General features: G+C 34.2%; 2 protein-coding genes across 2 annotated transcripts in view; one reads left to right on the plus strand and one right to left on the minus strand.

Annotated features, from left to right (window-relative positions):
- Positions 1-1103: 1103 nt before the first annotated feature.
- s1pr1 (sphingosine-1-phosphate receptor 1) lies at positions 1104-4444 on the minus strand. The gene is made up of 2 exons (XM_058761795.1): positions 4283-4444; positions 1104-3387 (listed from the first exon to the last, which is right to left on the minus strand). Exon 2 carries the CDS (start codon positions 3185-3187, stop codon positions 2099-2101), a length of 1089 nt encoding a protein of 362 aa, XP_058617778.1. The 5' UTR covers positions 3188-3387; positions 4283-4444; the 3' UTR covers positions 1104-2098.
- Positions 4445-19011: 14567 nt separating this feature from the next.
- The window catches only part of dph5 (diphthamide biosynthesis 5), a 37773-nt gene continuing 30448 nt past the window's right edge, over positions 19012-26336 (plus strand). The window contains exon 1 of the mRNA XM_058761810.1: positions 19012-19144. The gene's annotated coding sequence lies outside the window, so the exon portion shown is untranslated. The remainder of the gene's footprint in view (positions 19145-26336) is intronic.

A 26336-nucleotide genomic window follows, 5' to 3' on the forward strand; every position in this document is an offset into this window, starting at 1 on the left:
TTTTAGTGAGGTGATTTTTTTTCCCTACAGTCTATTATAATAATAATACTAGATAATTAAAAAAGGATAATAATTATCATTTAGGAAAAGGATATTATGCAGCACTGCATTCCCTATTTGTGTGTTTGTAAGCAAATGGGTAGTTGATTCATAACATATTCATGAATCAGCATCTAGATTTTAGATTTAAATATATATGGATGTATAAAGGAAAGTGTGCACTGGGTAATTACACAAAAAAAAAAATGCTTACAGTAGCAGTATCATGAAGTAATACCATGAAACTGAATGTGTCAGAAAACCGTAATATGATGTAATAAATTTAAATGTTAACCTGTATTTTCAGCGTAAATATGTACATATATGCAGATTTTAAGATTTGTCAGTGGTTTATTATCATTTGTGAAAATCTTGTCACATAGCTAAAAACAAAAGCTAAAAAATGTCATTTTAACAGTTGTCCAGTAGGTGGCGCTCTTTGCTCATATATGAGAATTGTTTGCTACTGTGACGGAATTAGTATTACATTTACATTGCATTTTATTGTCTTTTGTGCTCTACAGGAATTTATAATTTAATTGCATATATATATATATATATATATATATATATATATATATATATATAGTGTCATATTATTTATACAATTCTATTTACAGCTACATTGGAGTTCAAAGTTTGAGACCACTTGTGAAAATGCTTCTATTTCGCTTATTTCTAAATGTACAAATTAATTACGGATACATAATTTTTAATGGCAAATCATATCATCACCAGAACAATTTGAGTTTAATAATTATTTACTGAAATAATTAACATGAAAAATTAAGATGAATTTCAGTATGTCTCTCTTTTCTCTAATGACAGCAGCACTTAAGCAGATGGGTTTTACATCTTGAGCTTCAAAGAAAAAAAAAGAAAGAAAAAGAAAAAACATTTGAACTTATTGTCCATAAAGTTTTTAAAATATATTTTCAGGTTTAAATTTGATTCTGCATTGCAGATTTTCAATATGGTCTCCAGCTTTTGGAACCAATTCTAAATACTAAGCAAAACATTTAAATGTAATTTTAAATGAAAACAAATCACAACTCTGATTGCTTTTTCTTCAACAATATTTATTAACAACTAACAGAACAAAACCACATGGACTAGATGTTACAATGTGCAACACTGAACAGGGATAAAACTGGCTCATGATTTGATTGTATATATGAGGAACAGATGGATAAATACAAGCCTGTACATTGATTCTGTTGTATCGTGACATGCCAACAGAAAATTCACATAGACATTAATCTTAAATTCTCCAGATCTTTCCATCCCATCAAATTAACTTCATTAGAGTTGAGGCATGCAACCCAGCAAAGACAAAACAACCCCTGCAGGATAGATCAATGTGCACGAGCTATGATACACGGCGTACTATCAAAGTAAAATAATAAAATATATTTACAATTAATTAACACAACACTTAGTTCCATCCCTCCACGTTTCAAATTTATTGGAACTGTTTCAATATAAATTAATATTGGCAGCTAATGTACATGCACACTCTTCTACAACAACAGTTTATTTGTTGAAAGGTGAAGAAAAACAAATACATTTACAAAATACATTCTGGATCAGGGGCAAAATAACATCCTAATACCAAATAGTGTTAACTCAAAGAAATACAAGTACTTTTTGACTGCATTTCTTCAATTTAATTCCAAAAATGTAGTACAAACAACCATAACAAGCTAGTATGTTTCACATCAATCCATTTTAGACAGAGTCAGTAATGCCTATGTTGGTTCTCAAGGAGCAATTCCCGGAAAAGTGCTTGTCTACAAGTTTCCATTTGACAGGGATAGAAAAAAAAAACTGAATAATGGTTGGTTAAGTGCTTCCCTAAGTTGCAGAAAAGTTCAGGCGATCTGTCAGGAATTGCAGAAGATGAAGTCTTTAATGTAGGCGCAAGCAAGCCAAGACTTCCAACAAATTCTGGTTTCTCCCAGTCTTCCGCTACCGTTACGGATCACAAACAACGAGGACGCCAAACAAACACACTCACTTGCACACACAATTGATACGTAAATGTACACAAAAAGTCCCTTTAAGAAGAAGAGGTGATATTCCCAGAAGACACTATGGTTTCCCTGGGCGAGTATTCAGGCTCGTCCTTATTGGGGTGGGAGGAGTTGTCCGACTTGCTCCTGCTGAACTCGGCGCCCATGATGGGCCTGGAGAACTTGCCCGCTGCTTGGTCGCAGATGCCGCAGTTGAGCATCTTGATAAAGGCCCGGCGCATCTCGTTGCTGGTCAGGGTGTAGATCAGAGGGTTCATGGCGGAGTTGAGCACAGCCAGAGCTAGGAACCACTCAGCCTTATAGAGGATCGGGCAAGTGCGGATCTGGCAGGCCACGTCGAGCAGAAGCAGGATGAAGAGCGGCGCCCAACACGCGATGAAGCAGCTCAACACAATGATGACGGTCTTCAGGAGGGCCATGGACTTCTCCGAACTCTTGTTGCTGCAGCGGCCATTGGCAACCTTGCGGAAGACCAGCTTGCGGCTCCGCGTGCGGACCAGGGCGTAGATGCGGGCGTACAGGATGACGATGGCCATGAGGATGACGCTGAATACGGTGGTGCAGAAGAGGATGTAGGTCTTGTGGTAAAGGGGCAAAACTGTGGAGCAGTTGTTCATGCTGTCGATGCAGTTCCAACCCATAATTGGTAAACCGCCCAAGATGGCAGCGATGAACCACACAGTGCTGATGAGCATAAAGACCCGGCAGGTCTTGCCATTGTTGTGAAGTTTCATCTTCAGCATGGTCAGGTGTCGCTCGATAGCAATGGCCAAGAGACTGAACACCGAAGCGGCCAGAGCCACAAACATACTCCCTTCCCTGAAGAACCACTGCGTTGGGGTCAACTTATAAGTGTTGGCTCCCGACAGCAAGATGTTTGCAGTGTACACCACCCCGGCCAGCAAGTCTGACAAGGCCAAGTTCCCGATGAAGTAGTACATGGGCTTGTGGAACTTCTTGGTCCTCCAAATGGTGAGGAGAACCAGAACATTTTCCAGGATGATGAAGCAGCACACGATGATGAAGACGACAGAGTCCGCTCTGAGTCCCGGGTCCCTGTCGACCTTGCGAAATTTCCCAGTGAAGTTGTAGTGTCTGGCGATTAGGTCATCCATGGTTCGCACTGGCTTGGTAGTTTTAAATCCAATGTGCAACCCACCACAGGCCACAAAGGGGTGCTGGTGGACTTGGGAAGCTGGGTATCCAGTTCTCCTCTTAGTATGATGTCATGTAAGTAAGGTTTTCTCAAGTCAGGTAAAAATCCTTAGAGAGGATGAATGTGGTCCACAAGTCCAACAACTGCATCATGAAAACACTAAAAGAAATAAATAACGGTAAATTAGACCACCAGAACGCATTTTGGTATAATACCATGTCATTATACTAAACATATAAACACAGCTTCAATGAAAACTTAAAAGTGACAAAACAATTAGAAAACTAAAATCTCAAAACGAATAAGTAATTTACTAATCCGAAGCGAAGCACATGAAAACGTTTGGTTAAGAAGTTTCAGACGACACAGAAAACATTCGATAAATAATTTTAAACAATCCCGCTAAAATATCACGAATTCGAATGTCCAGTATTCGATACTGGAATTTCGGAGTGTATTTTCTTAATACGAATCTAATCAATGTCAAATTCAGACGACATGCCAAGAGATGTCACAACCAAGATAATAAATAAATAAATAAAAAGACGATTAAACTGCTATATTGAGTAACAACATTCTAAATAGCCAACTGGAAAAAATAAAACATCTGAACTAATTATGTCACTAATGTAAAAGATTATGGTACTTGTGCACTGTTTTGTATTAAAAAAAAAAAAAAATTACAAAAAAAAAAAAAACTTTTTGTAAACCAGAAAAAAGAACTAGCCTGCACATGAAAATAAGATAAGAGCGATAAAGAATTGCGCTAATGAACACTTGTCAAATTTTAAATAGGCTATTTGTTATTTGAATGCTCGATATCCTTTTGCGAATACTAATTTCAACACTGCGGTTGTGGCATCTCTTGTCATGTCGTACAAATTTGACAAAGAAAAAGTCGTATTCACGATTAAACTGGTCTGTTATGCTAATGTTTAAAAGTCATTCGCGATATTGCGAACTTTAATTGTAAAACTTAAGACTTACTGACGGTTAAGATCGCTGTCGCTGGACATTCAGAAAGTTAAAGGTGGGCAAGAAGAGTTTCTCTTACCTTTAAATCCCAGACCAAACGTCTTGACCGTTTAATCCTTCAGTATTGATGCAATATGGCCAGATATCAAAGGTGCGGTATTTATCGCATCGCTGGAGTCTCGTGTGGAGGACTGTAGGGGTAAATTTTCTCTGACTGGAGAGAGACCGGAGAGCCAATTCTCCCCTCTCTGCAGTTCAGCCCACCAGTTTCAATGCCCTCCCCCTTCCCTCAGTCTCATTAGCCTCTTATTATTCCACAGCATCCAAAGCTCTCCAAGACATTCCAAAACAATATGCTGGAAACAGACTGGCATCAGTTCAAACACTGTGATAATAATGAATAGCGCAAAGTAATAGCTTTTAAACATAAATCTCTACACACAATGAAAAAATAGTTGGCTATTGTCTCAGGGTTAAAAAAAAAAAGATCAGTTCGATTTATATTTTAATAATCCTAATCATTTTCAACCATAGAAGTTAAATATAAATAAATATAATTAGTAATATAGTAATTATAAATATTACACACTCATAACAAAACAATTATTTATTGGTAATATAATTATTATCGAATTAATTGAAATTTATAACTATAAATAAATACAAGTAATGTAAATATTCATTGTAATAATTATTAAATATAGAGGTGAAATATAAATAAATATGTATATATTACATTTACTCATTTAGCAGACGTTTTTATCCAAAGCGACTTACAAATGAGGAACATGCAAATGTAATTAATATCTATGTAATTAATATTATTATTAGTAGTAGTATTTTAGTATTGTTATTGATTAATAATAATAAATATAGAAGTTGAATATAAAACATATCATTATCTATAGTTCATTATAGAAGTAGATCTGATTTGTATTATGTCAAATAAATCACATCATGCTAAATTCAGATTAACCCCATATCCCGTGTTCTTTTGTCTCTTCCTATGGGAATGTCCCAGCTGTGAACAGACTCACCCCAAACACCATGAGCTGAACCGGGTGGGCTGGCCAAGCATGACCGCTCATCTACCCCCCATTTGCCCTAATTTCAGCTCAGCATTAATCATATGTGCTGCCCGGTCTGTTCAGGTCTGCTGCTCTCAGTGGCCCCAAAACCCCTAGTGCAGGTCCAGCGGCCTGAGCCTCCCAGAGCAAAGGACTATTGTGAGGGAAGTGCTTTGATGTGTCAGGGATTTACACCTCTGAGGAACATCTTCATAGCTGGATTAGTAGATACGTTCAGTTAGGAGTGATCTGCATCTTGCGATATATTTCTGAATGTTTTGAGAAAAGTGACCCCAAAAAGTATTAAGCCACACTTGAGTCATTGTTCATCCATCCAACCATAAAACCCTCCGTCCATCCCTTCTTTCGCGGCGGTCGCTCGGATGTGTGGCAGGCCAAACTGAGGTTAAAGAAGTAAAACACAAGAAGTTGTGATCACTCTGCATGATCACCATCATTTAAATACACACCTTCAAGAGTGATTGTTCATTTATTGGTGGTTGCTAGGGTGTTTCTGTGTGTTGTTATGTGATTGCTACAGTGTTTCTATGTGTTGTTAGGTTGCTGCTAGGGTGTTCAGTCACAAAATCTTAAAGACACGTCCTCAAGAATGATTTGTTGGCAATCGCTAGGGTGTTTTGAGTGGTTTCTAGGGTATTTTGGGTGATTGCTAGCATTTCAACTCTGTTTCTAGAGTGTACTGGGGTGGTTGCTATGGCATTGATAGTCAGTTGATAGGGCATTTCTAGCTAGTTGCTGTGTGTTGTTAGGTGTCTACTAGTGTGTCCTGGGTGGTTGCTAGGGTATCAATATACAGTTGCTGGGGTGTTTTTGGTGGTTGCTAGGGCATTCAGTCACAGAATTCTAAAAACATAATATCCTCTGAAGTGATTGTTCATTGTTAGTGGTTGCCAGGGTGTTATGAGTGGTTGCTCTGGGTTTCTAGGGAGTTCTGGGTGGTTGCTAGGGCATTGCTAGGTGAATACTAGGGTCTGCTGGGTAGTTGCTATGTTTTTATTAGGTGGTTACTAGGATGTTATGAGCGGTTGCTAGGGTGTTCTAGATGGTTGTCATTGTATTTCTATGTGCAGAGCTGGGTAGATTACTTACAAATTGTAATCTGTTACTGATTCCAAATTACATGACAAAAATTGTAGTTAGTAACATAACCCATTGCATTACACATTACACTTTTTGTCTTTTTTTACTTTTTATCACATTGATTTAAATAGTATAATCTTGTACCATATCGACATTAAAATACGAAGAGTAAAAAATACATATCATTTTTTACCATATCGTACCATAAAAATACAAAGAGTAAGTGCTATTTTAGAAAGGAACATTTAAAAGATAAACAAGAGGAATTAGGGAGAATTGCTATTGTGTGAATAACATGTAATCATGTAATCCATAAAAAAGTAGCCTAACTGTAGTCTGATTACAAGTATTTTATTCAAATTACAAGAATCTGATAATCCAGATTACATGTAATCAGTTATTACCCAGCACTGTCTATGTGTTGTTCTATGTGTTCAGTCACAGAATCTTAAAGACACGTCCTCAAGAGCGATTGTTCTTGTTAAAGCGGCTTCTCCAAAGATCAGATCGAGAGGTCAAGGTTGCAAGCGGTCAAAGGGCACACACCCGACGCTGCTGTGAGAAACCCTGCAGCTGTATATTTTTCGGAGCGACTGGGGGGGTGGGAAGAGGACAAAGTTGAAGATGGAGCACTATTTTGAATGGTGTTTCTCTGACTTCACCTATGGTACGGTTTCACCGCTTCAGGAAAGTCAATAGTCCCATTGGGGGCAGAAGAATTCGGCGTGTCTTCTAAGAAAGTTCTTCAAAACATTTCTGAGCACCAACGCAACACGTGATGCGTGTATTGCGGCTACATTTCACAGAGATATCGTGACATTTGTTTCTTTCCTTTTCCCAGCCTTTCACCTAACATGCCATGTGTTTCCTGTCGACTCTGCGCCCCATTTGTTCCCATGCCAACTAAACGCAGATGATTTTCGGCCATTACGACGGACAATTAAAGAAACATTCCGTGAAAAGCGTCCGGAGCATCGTGCACGATTCACACATGAGTCTGTCAACACAAAATCTGTGAATTCTTCAGCTCTTAGTATGCAAGAATTTCCCCTACAGCTGCAGTTCACATTTCATGATCACAAAGCTTTACAATTACTGCCAAACTGATGACTGGTCAAAGGATGTTTGACCCACGCAGAAAATATCACAAATCCTGTTTCCATCACATGGCTCACATGAATCTCTGTGGCAACACTTTCCTTAAAACGAGTTCTGAGTTGAAAACAAGTCCACAAACAATATCCATTCAACCCTCCCTATGCAAAAACATACACTAATGCATTTACGTACATATAATGATTATCTATGGAGCAAGATTCAGGAGGGTTAAAAACTAAAAATGTGTAGCTCATATTATTAATTAACTTTTCACATCATTTTTTTTTTCTGTACAAAATTGTGTAAGAGCCTTTTATTTTTTATTTTATTTTTCTACAAGAAGTAGAATTTATAAAATTACGTAATGACGTTCTGGGAAAGAAATGTTCTTCAAACTTAGCGCATAGAATAAGTGTTTATTTATAAATGTATCATATTTCGTTTAAATAAAACAGCAACAACAACAACAATTAGACATTTAAATAACAAATGTATTAATAAATTCATAAATTCATTATTTGAATTTATTATTATTATTATTATTACTATATAATGTATAAATCAATTAATTTATTTAAATTGTGTAATAAGAACAACAACTAAACATTTAAATAATAATAATATGAATACATTTAGTATTTAAATATTTTAATTATAAATTAATTAATTAAATTATTTAAAAGTTATAGAATAAAGGTTTTACTCAATTATTTAAATAATAATAAAACATTAAAATAAACAAAAAGTTCAACTAAAAGTTTATAGTAATAATAATAATAATAATTGCTATTATTATTATTATTGCTATTATTAAACAACTAAACATTTAAATAATATTATATGAATAAATGTATTATTTTATTATATTATTTTTAAAAATACATTTATTATACATTTTAAATTATTATTAATAAATGTATTTTTAAATAATTATATAATACATGTTTGAATCAATTTATTACTTATATATTTTAAAATATATATATATTTAATTAATAAAAATTAACTATCTTATTTAAAAGAAAAAATACTTAAAATGTTTTAATAAAACATACATTATTAAAATATTTAAGAGTTTATTATTATTATTATTATTAATTTAAATAAATCAAGATTATATTTTAATACACATGCTGTCTATAGAGATTGTCTTGAATATTAAACCCAGATCATTTCTTTGAATCCAGATGTAGGCCACTTGCAGAACAGTCTAAAGTCTTTAAAGAAGTGTAAAGATCTGTTGCCCTTCAGGCATGGGTAATAAAAATGGCTGTAACTTGTAGTCACTACATTAAATTGACCTCATAAAGCATTCCTGGGAATATGATCTCAGGAAACAACAAATGAACAACGAATGAATTACTGGGCTACAGCTAGCCAACACACACACACACACACACACACACACACACACACACACACGTGACGTACTGTTATTTTAACAAAGCCGTCCAGGGGTTTACACAGGCTGACATGATCTAGCTGACAAATGTGGGAAAAGTGACTGATAAAGAAATATATTGTTCTTAGAAAGAAGGAAAGAGAGCAGGACAGCTATATTCAGTTTCCGAGGTCACGCTGCCCGCCTGAAACATGCCACAAATAGCTCCTCTTTCAGTTATTCCAGACACATTTGTTTGAAATGCTAGATAGGGAAATTAAACGGCTTCGCAAATAACAGATCAGCAACAGGTCGAACCATGAGAGCGGAACCGTTTACTCTCTTATTCACAACCCAAATCTCCCCCAAAACCCTGCATCCTTTGCTCCTCACAGGCAAAGCTATAGCATAAAAACGTACACGCTAACAGTGCACAGACTAGATCAAATCTCTGTGTATTTACTTCCGTTAAGTCATTAGTAATTAATTAACACCAGTCAATATCTCGAAGACATCTATGCATGATTGTTGGCTTCACTGGCACCAAATGAACCTTGAGTTTCGTCCGTTCAACCTGAGACAGGAAGATGCTCATAACAACGTCAAGACTGCTCCAGTGGTTCGTACGAGCTTCGTGACACACAGCACATGTTCTCGGTTTCACTTGCTGTGTAAATTCCTCGACAGTAATTAGTTCCACATGCCCAGCTGGAGCAGCGGAGGAATGTTTCCCAAATAATGGCATTTCTCGTCTGTTTCTGTTGAGGTTCACTGAGCAAGACAAAGCTAAACACCTATAGACATCTATTCACTGCACGGCCAGATGTGTGGACGAAGAATTTAATGTTACATTACGACTTTTTTGCAAAAGGTGAGAGAAACTTTGTTGACAAGCGTCAAGATGTTTTTTTTTTAGTATTCTCTCTGTATATGTTATTTTATACTTTTTATATATGAATATGTTTTAATAATTATTACGCCAAAATGCTTTTGAGTTTTTTTAATCATAACCTGAAGAAAACTCACATGAGCAAAGTTACTCTTTGATATAAGCATATCTATACATAATTATATAAGGTTACAATATAAGGTTTTCATTATTAAATACTATATATTTCACAATTCTTACTTACATATAGGCTATATAGGCCTATATATATATAATTTTATTTTATATATATTTGTTTTTTTATTTTTAACACACACACATTATATATATATTTATTACATACATATTTTGACATTTAAAGGGATACTCCACCCCAAAATGAAAATTTTGTCATTAATCACTTACCCCTATGTCGTTCCAAACCTGTAAAAGCTTCGTTCGTTTTCAGAAAAACAAATTAAGATATTTTAGATTTTTAAAAAACGGGAGGTTTGTAACTGTCCCATTGACTGCCAAATTAATTACACTGTCAAGGTCCAGAAGAGTATGAAAGACATGGTCAGAATAATCCATCTGCCATCAGTGGTTCATCCGTAACGTTATGAAGCGACGAAATTACACTGTCGTTATGAAGCGACGAGAATACTTTTTGTATGGATATTAAAACAAAAATAACAACTTTATTCAACAATTTGGCACCGTCACGCCATTTTGGAGAGTATCACTGCACTCAAAATGCGTACACTCTTCTGTGTTAGCCGCGACACAAGTTCTTATTTTTGTTTTATTTCCGTACAAAGTATTCTCGTCGCTTCATAACGACAGTGTAATTTATTTGGCAGTCAATGGGACAGTCACAAGCCTCCTGTTTTTTTTTAATCTAAAATATCTTAAATTTTGTTCTGAAGACGAACGAAGCTTTTACGGGTTTGGAAAGACATGAGGGTAAGTGATTAATGAAAAAAATTTCATTCTGGGGTGGAGTATCCCTTTAACATATAATTCCTTAACTTAATTAATTAGCGATCTCTGAAGCAAGACAATATTTAGATTTTTTAATTATAACTTTATAACCACATTATTTGATTTGTATGCAATAATTAAATAAAACACACAAAAAATAACACTAAAAACACTAAATAAATAATTAAAATGGCTATAACTGATCTCTGATTTTCAAGGGTAATCCTTGTACAAAAACATTCTTGACTAAAATCAAATCAAATAAAAAAATAATAATATTTACACATATATTGTTTGACTATATATATATATATATATATATATATATATATATAATAAAAATGCTATTCATTTCAATGTAGAAAATTTTAATATATTTCTTAAAAGCATGTTGAATGAAGACATTGGTCGTAACTCTTGACCAAGCCCACTACAATCTGAGTGGTGAAAAGCATGTAAAATCATATTGGTGTAACTTCATGGTGATCAGCACAAACACACTGCATTGAAAGTGAAACAAGCGCGGAGGCCAGAGTCTGAAAGCCACCCGCCTGCTCTTTGTTGTCCAGGGTAAATCCAGCCGCAGCGTGATTCAGCTCACTCTAAGCCTTTCTGTCGGCCTGTTTATTACAGAGGCTTTGCAGATATCTGAACAATAGAAGACTTTGTGTTTTAAACGCAGGACGCAACACACATGCACACACACATGATTTGGCCAGTGTTACGTAAGAAGATATTGGAGCCGGTCATTAGAAGCAGGGTAAAATCAAAACACCATTATTTGCTGACCGCTGACCATCCTCTCACATTTCAGAACTGATCTCAGTTCAGCAACAACAGCAAAACAAGTCAATCTACCAAAGGACAACCAAGGTAATCATGTCAGCACCCTCCTTAATCTAGATGTGATTGGAACTGATCTGTCATTTTGAGGCAATCTCTTTAAAATTTGAAAGTGTGCTTGATATGATGTTCAAATATATGCCTAAAACAAAAGAAAAAAGAAAATAAAAATAAAGAAAATAAAAAGCTAAAATAGCAAATAAAATAAAACAAGCTAAATAAATAAATATGTATAATATATATATATATATATATATATATACACACAAAAGATACTAAAATAAAAAGATACAATACAATAAAAAGATAAATAAATAAGTAAATAAACAATTAAAATAAGCTTAAATAAATAATGAAAACAAAAAGAAATGATACAAAATAAATAATCAAACAACACAAAATAGATCAAAGATCAAATAACACAAAATAATATAAAATTAAATAAAATTAAACAAAATATAAATAAGCATAAATAAATAAATTGATACTAAAATAAAAAATGAATGCAATAAAATAAAAACACTAAAATAAAATAAAAAGATAAAATAACAAATAACATTAATAAAATGTTTTAAAAAAGCTAAATATATAATACATACATATAAAAAATAAACAGATAAATAACTAAAATAAGTAAAAATAAATAATAAAATAGATAAACGATAAAAACTAAATGAATGAATAAATAAATACATAAATAATGAAAACAAAAATAGAGAAAAATATAAAATAAATAGTCGAACAATACAAAATAGATAAGATTTTAAAAAAAAGCTAAAATAAAACAAAATAAGATAAAATAAAATAAAATAAATGTTAAAATAAACACAATAAAATATAAATAGTGTAAACAAATAAATAGATACTAAAATAATAATCAGTCAATCAACCAAGATTGACCTTGATTATCCACTGAGGACTGATTTGTGACTTTTTATCAAGGGCGACATAAGCGCTGGATGCTAAGCTAATAGTAAATAGTTGGATGACAATCAGCTCGCTAATCCACAATAGCTGTTCAAACAGCTGACGGTCAGCTGCCAAAACAGTTGATGATAATAAGACGCAAACCAAACGAGCATTATGAAAGAAGATAACAAAAGAGGGACGCCGTGGATCTGCCAGTATTATGTGAGTCAGTACATGTGAAAACAGGCATTTCCCGCAGCAGATTTATCACAGACAGACAGCAGTGTGTGTGCTTTGCTTTGGTTTCTCTCGTGAGGAGGAGAGGCGCGTCCCCGTGAAGCCGTTGCCATGTCGCTGAGAAACTATGCGAGTCCAGAACGCGCTTCCATCGCTTTTCTTCAGTCGCTCAACAGACCAGAGTCACGTGTCGCCTCCGCAATGAGTCTCAATCATGTTCATAAAGTCCCTAAAGTCTAATTCCTAAAAAAAAAAAGACGTAGCATGTTATTAAATTTTACCGAAATATTATTCCCATTATTAAAAAACGAACTTATAGGATATTGAACTTCTATGTTGAACTGAATTTGATATAGGTCTAGTAAATTCTTATCAAAACATTTTTATTTTTTTTTGTATGTTATTACCAGTATTAAATATTACTGTTAAAACAAATAAGTGGGCTTGGCGAAGTCACTTGTTTTTACTGAAATAAGCTATTGTTTTATTAGGCTATTCAAAAAGTAGCCTAAATATGGGTCACTTAATGTTCATTTTTAAGTTCACAAACAAACAAACAAATACTAAATATTTCAAAACATTTCTTCTACAAAACCTTTATAAGAGGTAAATATCATGTTTTTTGTATATTGTTGATTTTTTAAATTATTATTATGTTTTGTATGCTGTTATGATTGTTAAAGATTACTGTTCAAAATAAGAGGGCCTGCTAATGTCAGGTGAAAATTAAAATCATAAGCAGAGCAAGTTTTAACCTCTACTGAAATATTGTTCACATTATACAAAAACATGGATGGATTATTTTATGTTAATTATAAAGGCAAATAAATAATATTTAAAAACACTTAAGAAGCTAATGAAAACCTTAATAAATGTTGATAAATAAATTAAATTCCTGTACAAAACCTGCTTGAATATCATGTTATTCTAGTCAATTTTTCTTTCTATTTATTTTTTATTTTTGGATGCTATTATGACTACTAGTACTGTTAAAAACAAGAGAGTTTGGTAATGTCAAAAATTTGTCATAAGCAAAGTTACATTTTGTGATATTATTTTCTTTATAAAATATGTAAGTAAATATGGATGACCATGTTAATTTTAAATAAATAAATATTATTTTAAATAAATGATGTTGGTCAGCATCTCTCTAAAATAAATACATGGCTCAGGAATTTTAGTTTATTAGATGTCCTAGCGTCTTGGAAAATAATTTGCATGAAATACTTAGAAATGCATCTAGGGGACATGGTTGGATACCCTAAATGGACACGTTGGTTGGATATGCATTATGATTTGATTGGGGTATAAATGCTGAGTCGACGTGTTTTCCTTTTGTCGCACTCTGCAGGCATGACTGTAGACCTTTTCTCGCAAGAAAATAAATCTTCAAAAGACTTTCGTCTCATACCTTCATTAAAATGGAAAATTGCCACAACATGCAAAATTTGTAAATCCAATTGTTTAGAAAAATAGAAGCGTGGCTTTCCTCTCCATTTTGTGGTATTGGAGGTACTGAAGTTTAATTTTATTAGCAGTAGTAATAGTGATGCTTGGCTTACCAAACACCTCAAATTAAAACACTATTTAGTCCATCTGTTTTCTTGAAACACTATTCCAACTTTCAGAAATTTCATCCTGGTGAGATTGACAAAGCCTGCCACAACACACACACCCACACACACACACACACGCACACACACACACACACACACACACAATACACTGGTTCACAGTCAGTCTCAAGAGGTCCCACGCTATTGTCACCATCTCTTCTCACTCTTTCCCTTTCCAGTGACTCATTTCTTACATGTATCTGTCACAACCACCTCATGCACAGCTCCAATCGATATTCTGCCAAACTTCTGGAGTATAAACACAGCATCAGCAGGCTGCCTCACTGAGAGTTTATCAGCTGCTGGAAGGAAGTTGAGGAAACGTAACTGGATGGGATGCTGACCGACGTCAATGCCACCATTTGAACCAGGGTTAGTCTTTAAAATCACATAATCTCAAAACCTGTGTCACATGAGGACATTACCAACAATGAGTAATATTTGCTGTCATCTGAGCTCATTCCTAATCTAGGATGTCCCAGTGCTCTGAAGCATATATTGCTATATCAGAAGCTTAGATTAAAGAAGATTTTTCTTAGATTTTAATAATAAAATCATATAGGCTATATAGATATATGCAATTAACTAATTTAATACTGTATTATTTAAATAATAATATATTATATAATTTAAAAATAATAATATATTATCTATGTGAAATATATAAATGCAATTTATAATCTCATAAGAATTGTATTAATATATTTTATTATATATTATTTTTGTATAATCTATAAAGCGTATAAATTTATACATTACATTTTCAATATCTCTCTCTCTCTCTCTCTATATATATATATATATAAATAAACTAATTTATAAATTAGAAAATTTAGTAATTCAATTTATATTATTTTTATTTATATAATAGTGTTACATTAGTGCAAATCTCATATATAATAATTCAATTGGTTTTATATATATATATATATATATATATATATATGTGTGTGTGTATATATATATATATATATATATATATTATAAAAGTGCATACATGTATGCATAATTTATTTAGATAGTAATATTTAATCATATAATTAAAAAATTAAATGTTACAGTTACAGTTAAATTTATGAATTAATGAATACAGCAATAATTGAAATAAATTTAAAGGCACATTTTTAATTAAATTCTCATATTAATTTATATGTGTATATAGTGTATATTAAAGTGTATACATTTACACATTCATTTTTTATAAATGTAGAAATAATATACTTTAAACTGAATTGTTCATATATATACACTGTAAAAAATGACTGTGATTTTAACGGTAAAAAACTGTGAAAAAGCTACGGTAAAAACCTGTTAAATGGTTAACGGTAAGTTCCCCTAATATATACGGTGAAAAACTGTAATAGACATTTCAGACAATTTTACGGTGAAATACCACTTTTGGAAGTGAAAAAGAATGTAAAATTTACAGGGAAAAAACGTAAATTGACGTTCCCAGAATTCCCTGTGTTGCATTTCAAATTTTGTTTGAATTTGATGTTTTTTCTTTGAAATAACTAGGTTTATTCTTAGTTTTTTCTTATCAGTTATGTTTATTAGGGTTGTATGTTACATCTAATGTTGTTAAATTAATGATTATTGCATATTTCAGTTTAATGAGTCTCACCATGATGGTGTTTAGTGCTTGTGTGAATGACACTGTGCACCTTCTATATATGTTATTATTTAAAAGCTGCTTGTGATGGGCTTTGGTTCATCATGTGACTTTCTCATCACCATCTGCATTTGGTGTTTATCAGTGTATTTCAAAAGTACAAAACAGATTTCAGTATTTCAATAGGTTGTTATATTAACATTATATCAGTTTACGGTATTTAACTGAAATTACGGTATTTAACTGTAAATTTAAGTTAAAACCGTAAAACCTAAAACGTTCCTACCGTATATTTTACGGTATAATTCTGGTAACCACAGCTGCCGGTTTTTTACCGTAAATTTTACGGAATTTTTTTTACAGTGGTATGATTTATATTCTATTTATTACAAACATTTCTTAATGTATGTATACATAATAATACACAGTAAACACACTTATGTAAACAAACTTTTATTTTGGATGCAATTATTCGATTTGACAGCACTTATTACACACACACACATATATATATATGTGTGTATGTGTATATATATATATATATATGTGTGTGTGTGTGTGTGTGTGTGTGTGTGACCCTGGACCACAAAACCAGTCTTAAGTGTAAATTTTTCGAAATTGAGATTTATACATCATCTGAAAGCTGAATAAATAAGCTTTCCATTGATGTATTTGTTAGGACAATATTTGGTCGAGATACAACTATTTGAAAATCTGGAATCTGAGGGTGGAAAAAAATCGAAATATTGAGAAAATCGCCTTTAAAGTTTTGATATATTTATGGTAAGAAATTGACTAAATATCTTCATGGAATATGATCTTTACTTAATATCCTAATGATTTTTGGCATAAAAGAAAAATTTATAATTTTGACCCATACAATGTATTTTTGGCTATTGCTACAAATATACCCCAGCGACTTAAGACTGATTTTGTGGTCCAGGGTCACATATATTCTAATCAACAGCCTCTAAACCACTGGAAGCCAAAAGAGCCGAAATCTCATTATTTTAAATCACACAAACACCCAGTTCTCAACCAATTGTCTAATTTCCTACTGCAGATTGTCTGCTCAGATAATGACCTAAGCCTCCCTGCTGAGACGCTAAAGCTTTCCTTTAGTCACAGACGTGCTTCTTACAGCTAACGCTCTCCTCTTATCCTAATCCAATATTACACTAAAGCATGGTCAAAACAAGCCTGCATCTTGTCCATTTGTTCGCTAAAACGCAAAAGTGTTTCCATTATAACCCTATGAGACTGAATTCTTGAGTGTTGCACATTAAAGGATACATGTTCCAAGATGCAAGTAGATGACTAAACCCTTACTCACAGCTGTAATGACCGTCTTGTTGAAGGGCCGGCTCTTATTTTCCAATCCGGTTTCCTACGCTCGGTTCCTCTGGAATAATCCAGCACCACAACCCCAACACAAAAGCCTGGCCCTGTCCCATCATATAATCATGTGGCTAGTGCCATATACCAGGTGGACGAGGGTTCATATCCCGGGAATATCCAAAACACTGGAGTAACTACATGCTTCTAAAAATGCCATATGCAACCTTCCCATAAACTGACCATGAACATTTTCACTATGATGGTAATTATAGCTTCAAATACTTGAAGTATGTAAATGTCAAGTATGGGAATAAAACCCATGACCTTGGCAAACTCTAGAAATTGAAAATTATGCTTCATTGAAAATGTTTTCCATGTTGTTTGGAAATATGTATGTGACCACTAAAAAGTGTTCATCAAGTGCATATATTTCACTAAAATGGCTCAATTATGGAATATCCATCTGCCAGCCGGTGTCCCATCAAACAGCCATAATATAAGGAACACAATTTTTCATCCCAACGTCCATTTTGATATCCGTCTGATCCTGATATCTGCATTAATAATATGCTTATGAAACCAAAGCCTCACGGATAATACTCAACTGTAGAATTAATAAAATATAGCCTATATATTAAAGACTTTTCAATCCATTTATACAGGAGAAAAGCTCATTTAACAACAATTTCTAACCGTTAGAAGACGTTGGTAGAAAAAAACAAACAAAACTTCAAGTTCATTATTAATTCACCAGGGTTTGTTTTGATAAATGTGTGTTTCATCAATAGCCATGATACAGCACTTTAAACAGATAATACCGAGATAATTTACATATTTTTGACATTTGTTTGAGTGGAAAGCTGATTATAATATGAAAGAACCCGCTTGACACAAAGCGCTTGTGTATCCAATCATCAACGCTTCAACTTGAAGCAAAAATGTCAGCGTTCACAAAACACATATGCCGTGTATGAAAGGAGCATAAATCATCTATACAGCCATCAATGTTGCATTTACGTCGCACAGAGGAGGTCTGACATACAAAGAGAACAAGTCGTTGTTTTGTACGAGGCACGCGGGAGGATCCTGAGGAGGATATAGGACGTTTGCGAACAAAGAAACGCAACCGACTCATTCCCCTGTAAACTTTAGCTAAGTTGTGATTTTCACTAACCTGATGTTGCATATTGACTAAAAACTCACTGACAAACAAAAATGCGTGTTTGCGGTTTTGTTTCTAGAGCTAGTCGCAAACTGCCCTGCTAAAAAACCCCAATAAAAACCAAATTCTAATGGTTTCCGCTACAAATACCATTACAAACCATCAACTTTTAACCATTAAAAATGGTATTCTGTAGTGTTTTGGGACATATTCCATTAGGATTTAGTGGTTTTAACAAGCCACCAATAAAAGGCAACCAATTACAAGTAGCCCACAGGGTCCATTACAGTTTCCATTAAAACCAATACAAGTCCCATTGTAACCAGTAAAACCATTAAAAATTTTGTGATGGTTTCTATTGTTTTTTTCAGGAAGGCGATTTGTTTACTTCCGTCCCTCTTGTCTAATCTCGGGGCACCAGCCCGTCACAATGTTATTTCAGATGATTATGAATTTAAATTAAATCACAGCATAATCAATGATGTCTGAATCTAATCAGCCACACTCCAACTGGATGCAGGCACACAGCCAGCCCAGATGTTTAGCATCTTCATCAGTCCCAACATCATTACTGATTCGCTTCCGTCTGCGCAATAACAACGAGCTGATCCGATTACGACTGCTCGCGGCAAAAGAAGCGTCAATGCTTCAAAATATGACTCTGTTTGTTCGCCTTTGAGTGGATACAGAATCATTCCACCGCGTCCGAAACTGCATGTTGTCTAGTAGGTACTATATTTGGTTTGAAAATTACTTTGTGATTGTTATAAAAGTACGTTCTATCCACCTTATTTTTCAACGCGGAAGTAAGCCGTTTTCTGTGAATGTGTGAGACTTATACAGGGAACTAATGAGAAGAATCACAACGTGCAGTAAACGGTAAAACTGTGTGTACTACAAACCACAGTGTGTTCAATTAAGATAATTCATATTGGGAAAACAATTTGCAATATCAAGCAGTGAAACGATCTGTTTCGTATAGCTAAAAATAGCTGGAAGTGGATGACACCGGAAACCACCAGACGCTTAACAATTACAAATGGCGCTTTCATGGGAAAAATAAGGTGGATACAGTACAGCATGAATAAAATTGAATGGCTTCATTATATATTCAAAATCCTCTGCCGTGGCCTCATGGGATAAAGTGTCTGTGTTTTTTAAAACTTGGTATTCTAAAAACACGGCATTCATGCTGCAAGACCGTCTAGTAGTGCATGTGAAAGAACAATGGAAAAGCAGCGTAGTAGAATACAAAAGTGTTCTGTTGACCTTCAAGCTTAGCTTTTTTAAAAGAAATGATACATTCTCATGTGAATTAAAGCATACAACTTCAAACAATGGAAAAGCAGCGCAGTTGAATGTAAAACAAGCTTAGCATTTTTATTTATTTTTTTAAATTGCATGTTTTCTTATGAATCAAAAATGTACAAATTCATACAAAATCGCAAACTTGTAAACTAGTTACTCGCAATTTCTCATGAGATTGGGTTGAGAATTACACTTAACTTTAGATTTGTCTTTTTAAGCTTCAAAAATATATTTGGCAAAATTACTAGCCTGGTGGAATAATTTGCAATAAAAGCTGAACATACAAATCCTTAGCTTTCAGACTTAACCACAGACTGAACTTTAAACTTTAGACTTGGATTTAGATGCATCAAACTAAAGCTATGGTCACATTTAACGTTGTTCAGTGAATTTTCGCAAGCACAATAGCAAAATTCAATCATTTCAATAGCATTTCCTCATGCAGATTTCGCAACAGTTTCAAGTTAAACAGAAATCTGCTTGATTTGAAAGAGACTTCTGGGTTCATACATTGCTTCACAATTTCGCCAAACTTTCGCTAATGTGACCGCTTCTTAATGCTGTAGTCAATCAATGGCTTACCGTACCTTGCACACTGAGTCTGAAATTCTCGTCCGAAATTTTCGCATGTTAAAAAAATAAACACGACCTCATATTGTGTCAATCACGTTTACACACTGCCTCCAAAACTTTCGTCTGTCATTAAAAAAAATAAAAATTCGGACCAGGTTCTGCATTTTCGCATCCATAGCAAGCATTTTGATAGGAAAGGATGACGAATACGAAAAAAAAACGCATACAGAAAATTCAGACTCAGCATTAGACTTACCTCTAGACTAGTTTTAAACTTGAGACACTTTAAATGCTTCAAACATATCTTTTGTTAAATTACAATTGCTGACTGAATGATGTTGTAGCCAATCAATCAATGAATCAATCAGGAAACACAAACATTGCTTTATAGACTTAGCTTAACAAAATTTTAAACCCCTGTATTTTCAGTAATTTCATGCCAGTTTTTCTAGTCTGGGCAACTCTTCCAGCAGCTGTAGGACACAACAGCCACTATACGGCTATTAATAAAGCTCAAACTCTCGAGGGGGAAGGAAACAGAATGAAGGAAAGACAAAAAAGGGAAGATGTGGGAAGGCATGGAATGAAGTTCAGGATCCCTAATATTGTATCCCTGTGTGTGTGTGTGTGTGTCTGGTTATCAGAGGGCTGTTAGTGATGGGGCACTCGGAGTGAGGCTCCTTTAGGGGAAACTGAGGGTGGGCGGCGTATTAAGGCATCCAACCAAGCGTGCTAAGGGAATGGAAATGGGATTTCGCTGAATTGGAGCGAGCAAAAGCACACCCATAGGGAGGAGACTCCCACCCTGCTCACTCGGATCTGGAGCCTGTAATTTACTAATGAGCTGCCCGCGCAGTTCGAGCGAGAACCCGCAGAACTCTGTGACAGTACATTGCATTTCAATTAATCATGAAGCAAAAATGTTGATGTCCTTCTTGAGAATCTAAGTCATGGTTTGTGGGACGCGTTGGACAATACGTGCCTTGTAGCCACGAGCGGTGAAGGACATTGGAGATGTGACGTGTATCGTGGCTCTGAAGTCATCTATAGATAGTTCCCATCAGCTGCACGGCTCTTGTCAGTGGAAAAATGGCTTATGCCTCTATATGGTCATTTCCTGGAGGCCTCCCTGAGAGGCATTTTTGGAAAAACAGCGGAGAGGCAACTTTTCTTTCTTTTTTCTGCCCTTTTCTTTCTGAAGAGGACATAAAGGAGAGAGTCGAAGAAGTAAGATAGAAAGAGAGGGGCTGTGAGTAATGATGGTGAAAGCATTAGGCTGAAGTGGATCTTCCTCTTCATCCGAGGTTCTTTTTTTGTCCTCAGAAGCAAACCTTCAAAAGAACAGATGATTATGTCACACAGAAAGACTGATTCACAGGTGCATTCTGATTCATAATAACTAATAGCTGGAAAATAACTGTTATTAAAACTTTATATACAAAATATAGAAAAATAAATATAAATGAATGAATAAAACAGTTGCATTGATACACAGCTATTATTAAAACTTTATATATAAAATATAAATATAAAAAAAACTATATAATAAATTAAATATAAATAACTATTGTATTGGCATATGGCTATTATTAAACCTTTATAAATAAATAAATATTGTGTTGGCATATAACTTTGTTAAATAAATAGTTTTGCTATATGTAACTACTAAATCTTTATGTAAAATGTATATATATAAAAAACAAATAAGTAATACATTTAAATCAATCAATCAAGCAATTTTGAGTATTATCATACAAATATATGTGTGTATGTATAAAACATGAAGACAACAGTGATTTTTATAAATAAAGTTCTACAGACCAGCCTTATAATCAGAGTGCCAATAAAAGGGTGTTTTTTCCCCCCAAACTATGAAATAGTGAAAAGGGAAACAATCAAGGGATGCAAGTCTGGTCATTAATGTTTGCGGAAGAGATTTTTATCATTTATTTGTCTCTTTTTCCTGCATACCACATTAAAAAGGGTATGCTGCGCAAAAAAACAACCAGAATGGAAAACAGCCACGCAGCTGAAATCCACACTGTTAATCAAAGAAAGAGGTGAAAACAGAGAGAAGCAACAGTGCATCAGGTACAAGGGAATTCTTTGGAAGAATGTAATGGAAAACCCAGAAGCAGAGCGTCTGTATCCAAGACGGAACTCCCCTGTTTATGCCTCCTCTGATTCTGGGATAAGAGCAACTGAAGTGGGAAGAAAAAAAGGGAAGTCATGATAATTTCACTAAAACAAACCAGGGATATGGAAGTGGCACAAGTGACTTCAGATAGAAAGTGAATAGAATACTTTGCGTGTGTGTTCTTGTGTTCGTCTGGATTTTGTGAGTGAATGTGCCTTTATAATCAAGCATATCAACGGTGGAAATCTTTCAGACAAACAAACAGTAAAGAAAGAGAGGGGCGTGGTCAGTGAAGCAGATATGTAAACATGCCATAATTAAAGCGTCTCATTGGTCATTAAAATTCAATTCGCTCTTACAACAACAAAAGCGCTAATGACCAGATGTTGAGGGTGGAAAAACAAAAGATGCTGTTTCTTATAATGGTATAGAGAAGAGGACAATAGTCAGAGTCACATATGGCAGTGTAGGCTTATTATAGATAACTAAAACAAAAATTAAAACCATAAAAAATAAAAATAAAATTCACTACTTGGAATAAAATGTTAACTTATTCTCATTTAGTTTAACTTAATGTAAAATAACTTAAACTAAAATGTAAAAAATGTATAAATAAATAAATAAATATATACAAAAATAACAAAAACAAAACTACTAAAAATAGCTAAAATGAAAATAAACCAGAAAATATAAAAATAATACTAATAGTATTCCAATGATATGAATAACACTGATGTAATCATGAAAATTTACTGATAATCAAATAAATAGCTCATTATTTACATTATTTATTATTGATGATATTTTTTTATGAATTGATGAAAAAAAACTAGGACCATCTAAAAATGAAAATATCTTTTAATTTTATAAATGTATAAAATAAAAAAATAAAAAAAAATAAATAAAAGGTTGTCAGTTGAGAAGACCGAAATAATTTTGGTACTACGAGGGCGGACGGCTTTTTTTGCATCAGATAACAAAGATCAAGGCATAGTTCAGTGCAATACTGCTTCCTGTAGCAGACTTGATTGAATCACTTCTCCTAGCCATTTTGCACTGACTTTTGACCAACTGCTGGTTTGCTTTAAGTAAAAAAATAACATCTAAAGTAAAACTCATTTTGAGTAAAAGTAAGCTTAACCCTAGGGTTCACTTGAATTTGATTAGCTGTCCATAAACAAAAGATATCATAAATTTAGCTTAATAAACTCTTCTGCGAGGTGTCCAGGCCCTGTTGATTCAACAAACAGCATAATCCATTGTTGTGGTTAAATCTATGTGCATCCATTGCTATTTAAGTCATTCAGTGAGAGATTAAAACAATACAAACAATAAACACACAATCCAATAAACAGCTATTCATTACATTGAAGATCAATTTCATGGTTTCTCAGCCAGTAGCCTCTTTAAAAATGGCATCAATCATAAACTAATAGAACATTTTAGAATTGAAATAGGATTTTAATGGAATAGTGAACCCTTTCTGTGTTATCAGTCATCATTTTGAGATGGACACGTCTAGTCGAGATGTGTCTGAAAGTGTTCATAACAAACACAGAGGAGTTTAATCCAGAACATGCAGGTTTTGTGCGTGCCTATGGTTTGGAACGACATGAGAGTGAATAAATAATGACTTCTGGGTGAACTTTAAGTACATAATAAGCTACAACATGACATATGAACTTTAATCATATAGCGTGAAGATATCATATAAAAACTGAAATGATATAGAAGGTCCTGTATGTAATTGTTTGTGTGCATCATTTCCATTGCCTCTTATCCGCTGTCGGCTGCAGACATCAGCACATCAGTGATGTGTGTGTTTATGTTTGGGAAAGGCAGGGTTAGTGGTCAGGATCCCAGACCACAATGTGCTGCTGTTACAGTAACACTGCAGCCGTTTCTAGACACAGAGGTCAAAGGTCACACTGTGCTTTTCCATACAAGTGGGCCCATCTGTCATTAGAACATTAATGCATTTCACACAAACACCACTAGGGGTGGGCGATATACCGGTAGACAAGATTAACCGGTAGAGATTTTAATCGCGGTTACATGATGTTGCTGTGTTACGTGGTCACGAAAACTTATCATTTGCATGCATCTTTAGCCGAGAAAGAAAACATGTGTAACAGTATATTGGATCGGGGCAGCTCTTAAAGTGACAGCAGTCTAATATTCCTGCTGTCTTTCATTCATGTTAATCAAACAACAAAAGAGAAAATCTCTCACTGCTCTTGACTAAATCACTTTTATAACTTTAATAAGAAGAAATATATTTAATTTACACATGAGGAATATACAGTGTTTTTATACATTTGATTAATTTATACAATGTATGCAGCATTTCTTATTTATTTGTTCTACTGTAGTTTTTTCTTATTGCTTGTAATAATTAGTTTCTTATTCTTATTTAATCACTGACTGTTTACTTATCTTCAGCAAGCTTGAGTTTTATTATTATTATGTTGTTATTATTATTTTTAATTTAGGCTAGTATTTGTTTTTTTGTGATATTGACACTGGTGACAAGAATTATGAAATTTCTATGGTATCAAAGATTTTGATATTATAAAGACCTTATTTAAAGACCTCCAAAATAACCATATTGTGATATATATTGATATCGTGAAATAAAATTACTCATATTGTGATATGAGATTATGGTTATATCGCCCAGCCCCAAACACCACTATAGAGAGAGAGAGAGAGAGAGTGTTTTCATCCGGATTTTGGCTTTCCTGTTCAGTCCTCAAAGAAGAGGATGTTGTTTAAAGTGGGTTTGACTGATAGCATAGCAACACATTGCAGACTTCCTTTCTTTCTTTTATTAGTTGTCTATGATAAGTCATGTATCTCTATTATGAAACAAATACAAACCTGGTAAAAACAAAATCCTTTATATTGAATGTAGGACCCAAGTCAAATGGAAGAAACTAGAATATCATAGAGATTTTGAGATGGGCATTTATTGCAGGTAAGCAGCCATCCAGAACACCCTAGCAACCGCCTAGCAACCACTGAGAACACCTTAGCGAACATAATGATGCAGCAAACACTAAGCAAACTTAAGCAAATACATTGCAACCCTAGAACTTCTCAACAACCACCTAGCAACTCCATAGCAACCAATCAAAACACTCTAGCATTGTAGCAAAGAGTAGGCCTATCACACAGACAAACACTACTCACATCTTCAGAAAGAAAGATAAAAATCTAGTTGTTAAGTTATTTTATGTAAAAGTCTGCAGGAACACTGTGAAGCTCAAAGTAACAGGAAACATTGCTTTGCTTTAGCCAGCTTACAATGTCAGTGAAACACACTGCAATGTTTATTTGCAATGTACTTTAATTTCCTTTGAACAGATTGTCCCGAAATTCAGGAAGCTCAGTCATTTAGGACTTCTCATTGTCTGACCGCGACACACAAACAAACAAACAAACACACACATGCAACTCAGAGAATAAGCATAAACAAGAATAAAACACTGTGAAATTGGACAAAAATCTTTTAAACACAACAGCCTGCGATTGTCAACTTCTGATGAACAGCCACGTTTAAACAATGTGTTGCGTAATTGGGAGTGACATTCCTGGGATGGTCTGAAGATAACGCCTGACAGTAGCAGATGCTCTTATCTTAGTGCTACAACCAGCTGAGACGTTCCTAAATGACGCTGTGATACTATCTACATCCACATGGATACAGTTTATGGAGGGTGATCAAAAACATGACTGAACTCGAGCGGGACCACAGGTGGTCCTTTTGAAGGAAAAGTACATGCTGTGTATATATGACCAGTGCTGTGTTGGGCTTTTATTTCTGTACAATTCTGAAATGAGTCACTGTGAAGAGGGACTGAGAGACTGTTGGGTTAATGATTTAGCATCATGATGGA

The sequence above is a fragment of the Onychostoma macrolepis genome, chromosome 22, assembly GCF_012432095.1.
Source record: "Onychostoma macrolepis isolate SWU-2019 chromosome 22, ASM1243209v1, whole genome shotgun sequence".
Lineage (NCBI taxonomy): Eukaryota > Metazoa > Chordata > Actinopteri > Cypriniformes > Cyprinidae > Onychostoma > Onychostoma macrolepis.

Bases quoted from the DNA above. Each gene is read 5' to 3' on its own strand.
- s1pr1 (XM_058761795.1), bottom strand. From the start codon at position 3,187: ATGGATGACCTAATCGCCAGACACTACAACTTCACTGGGAAATTTCGC.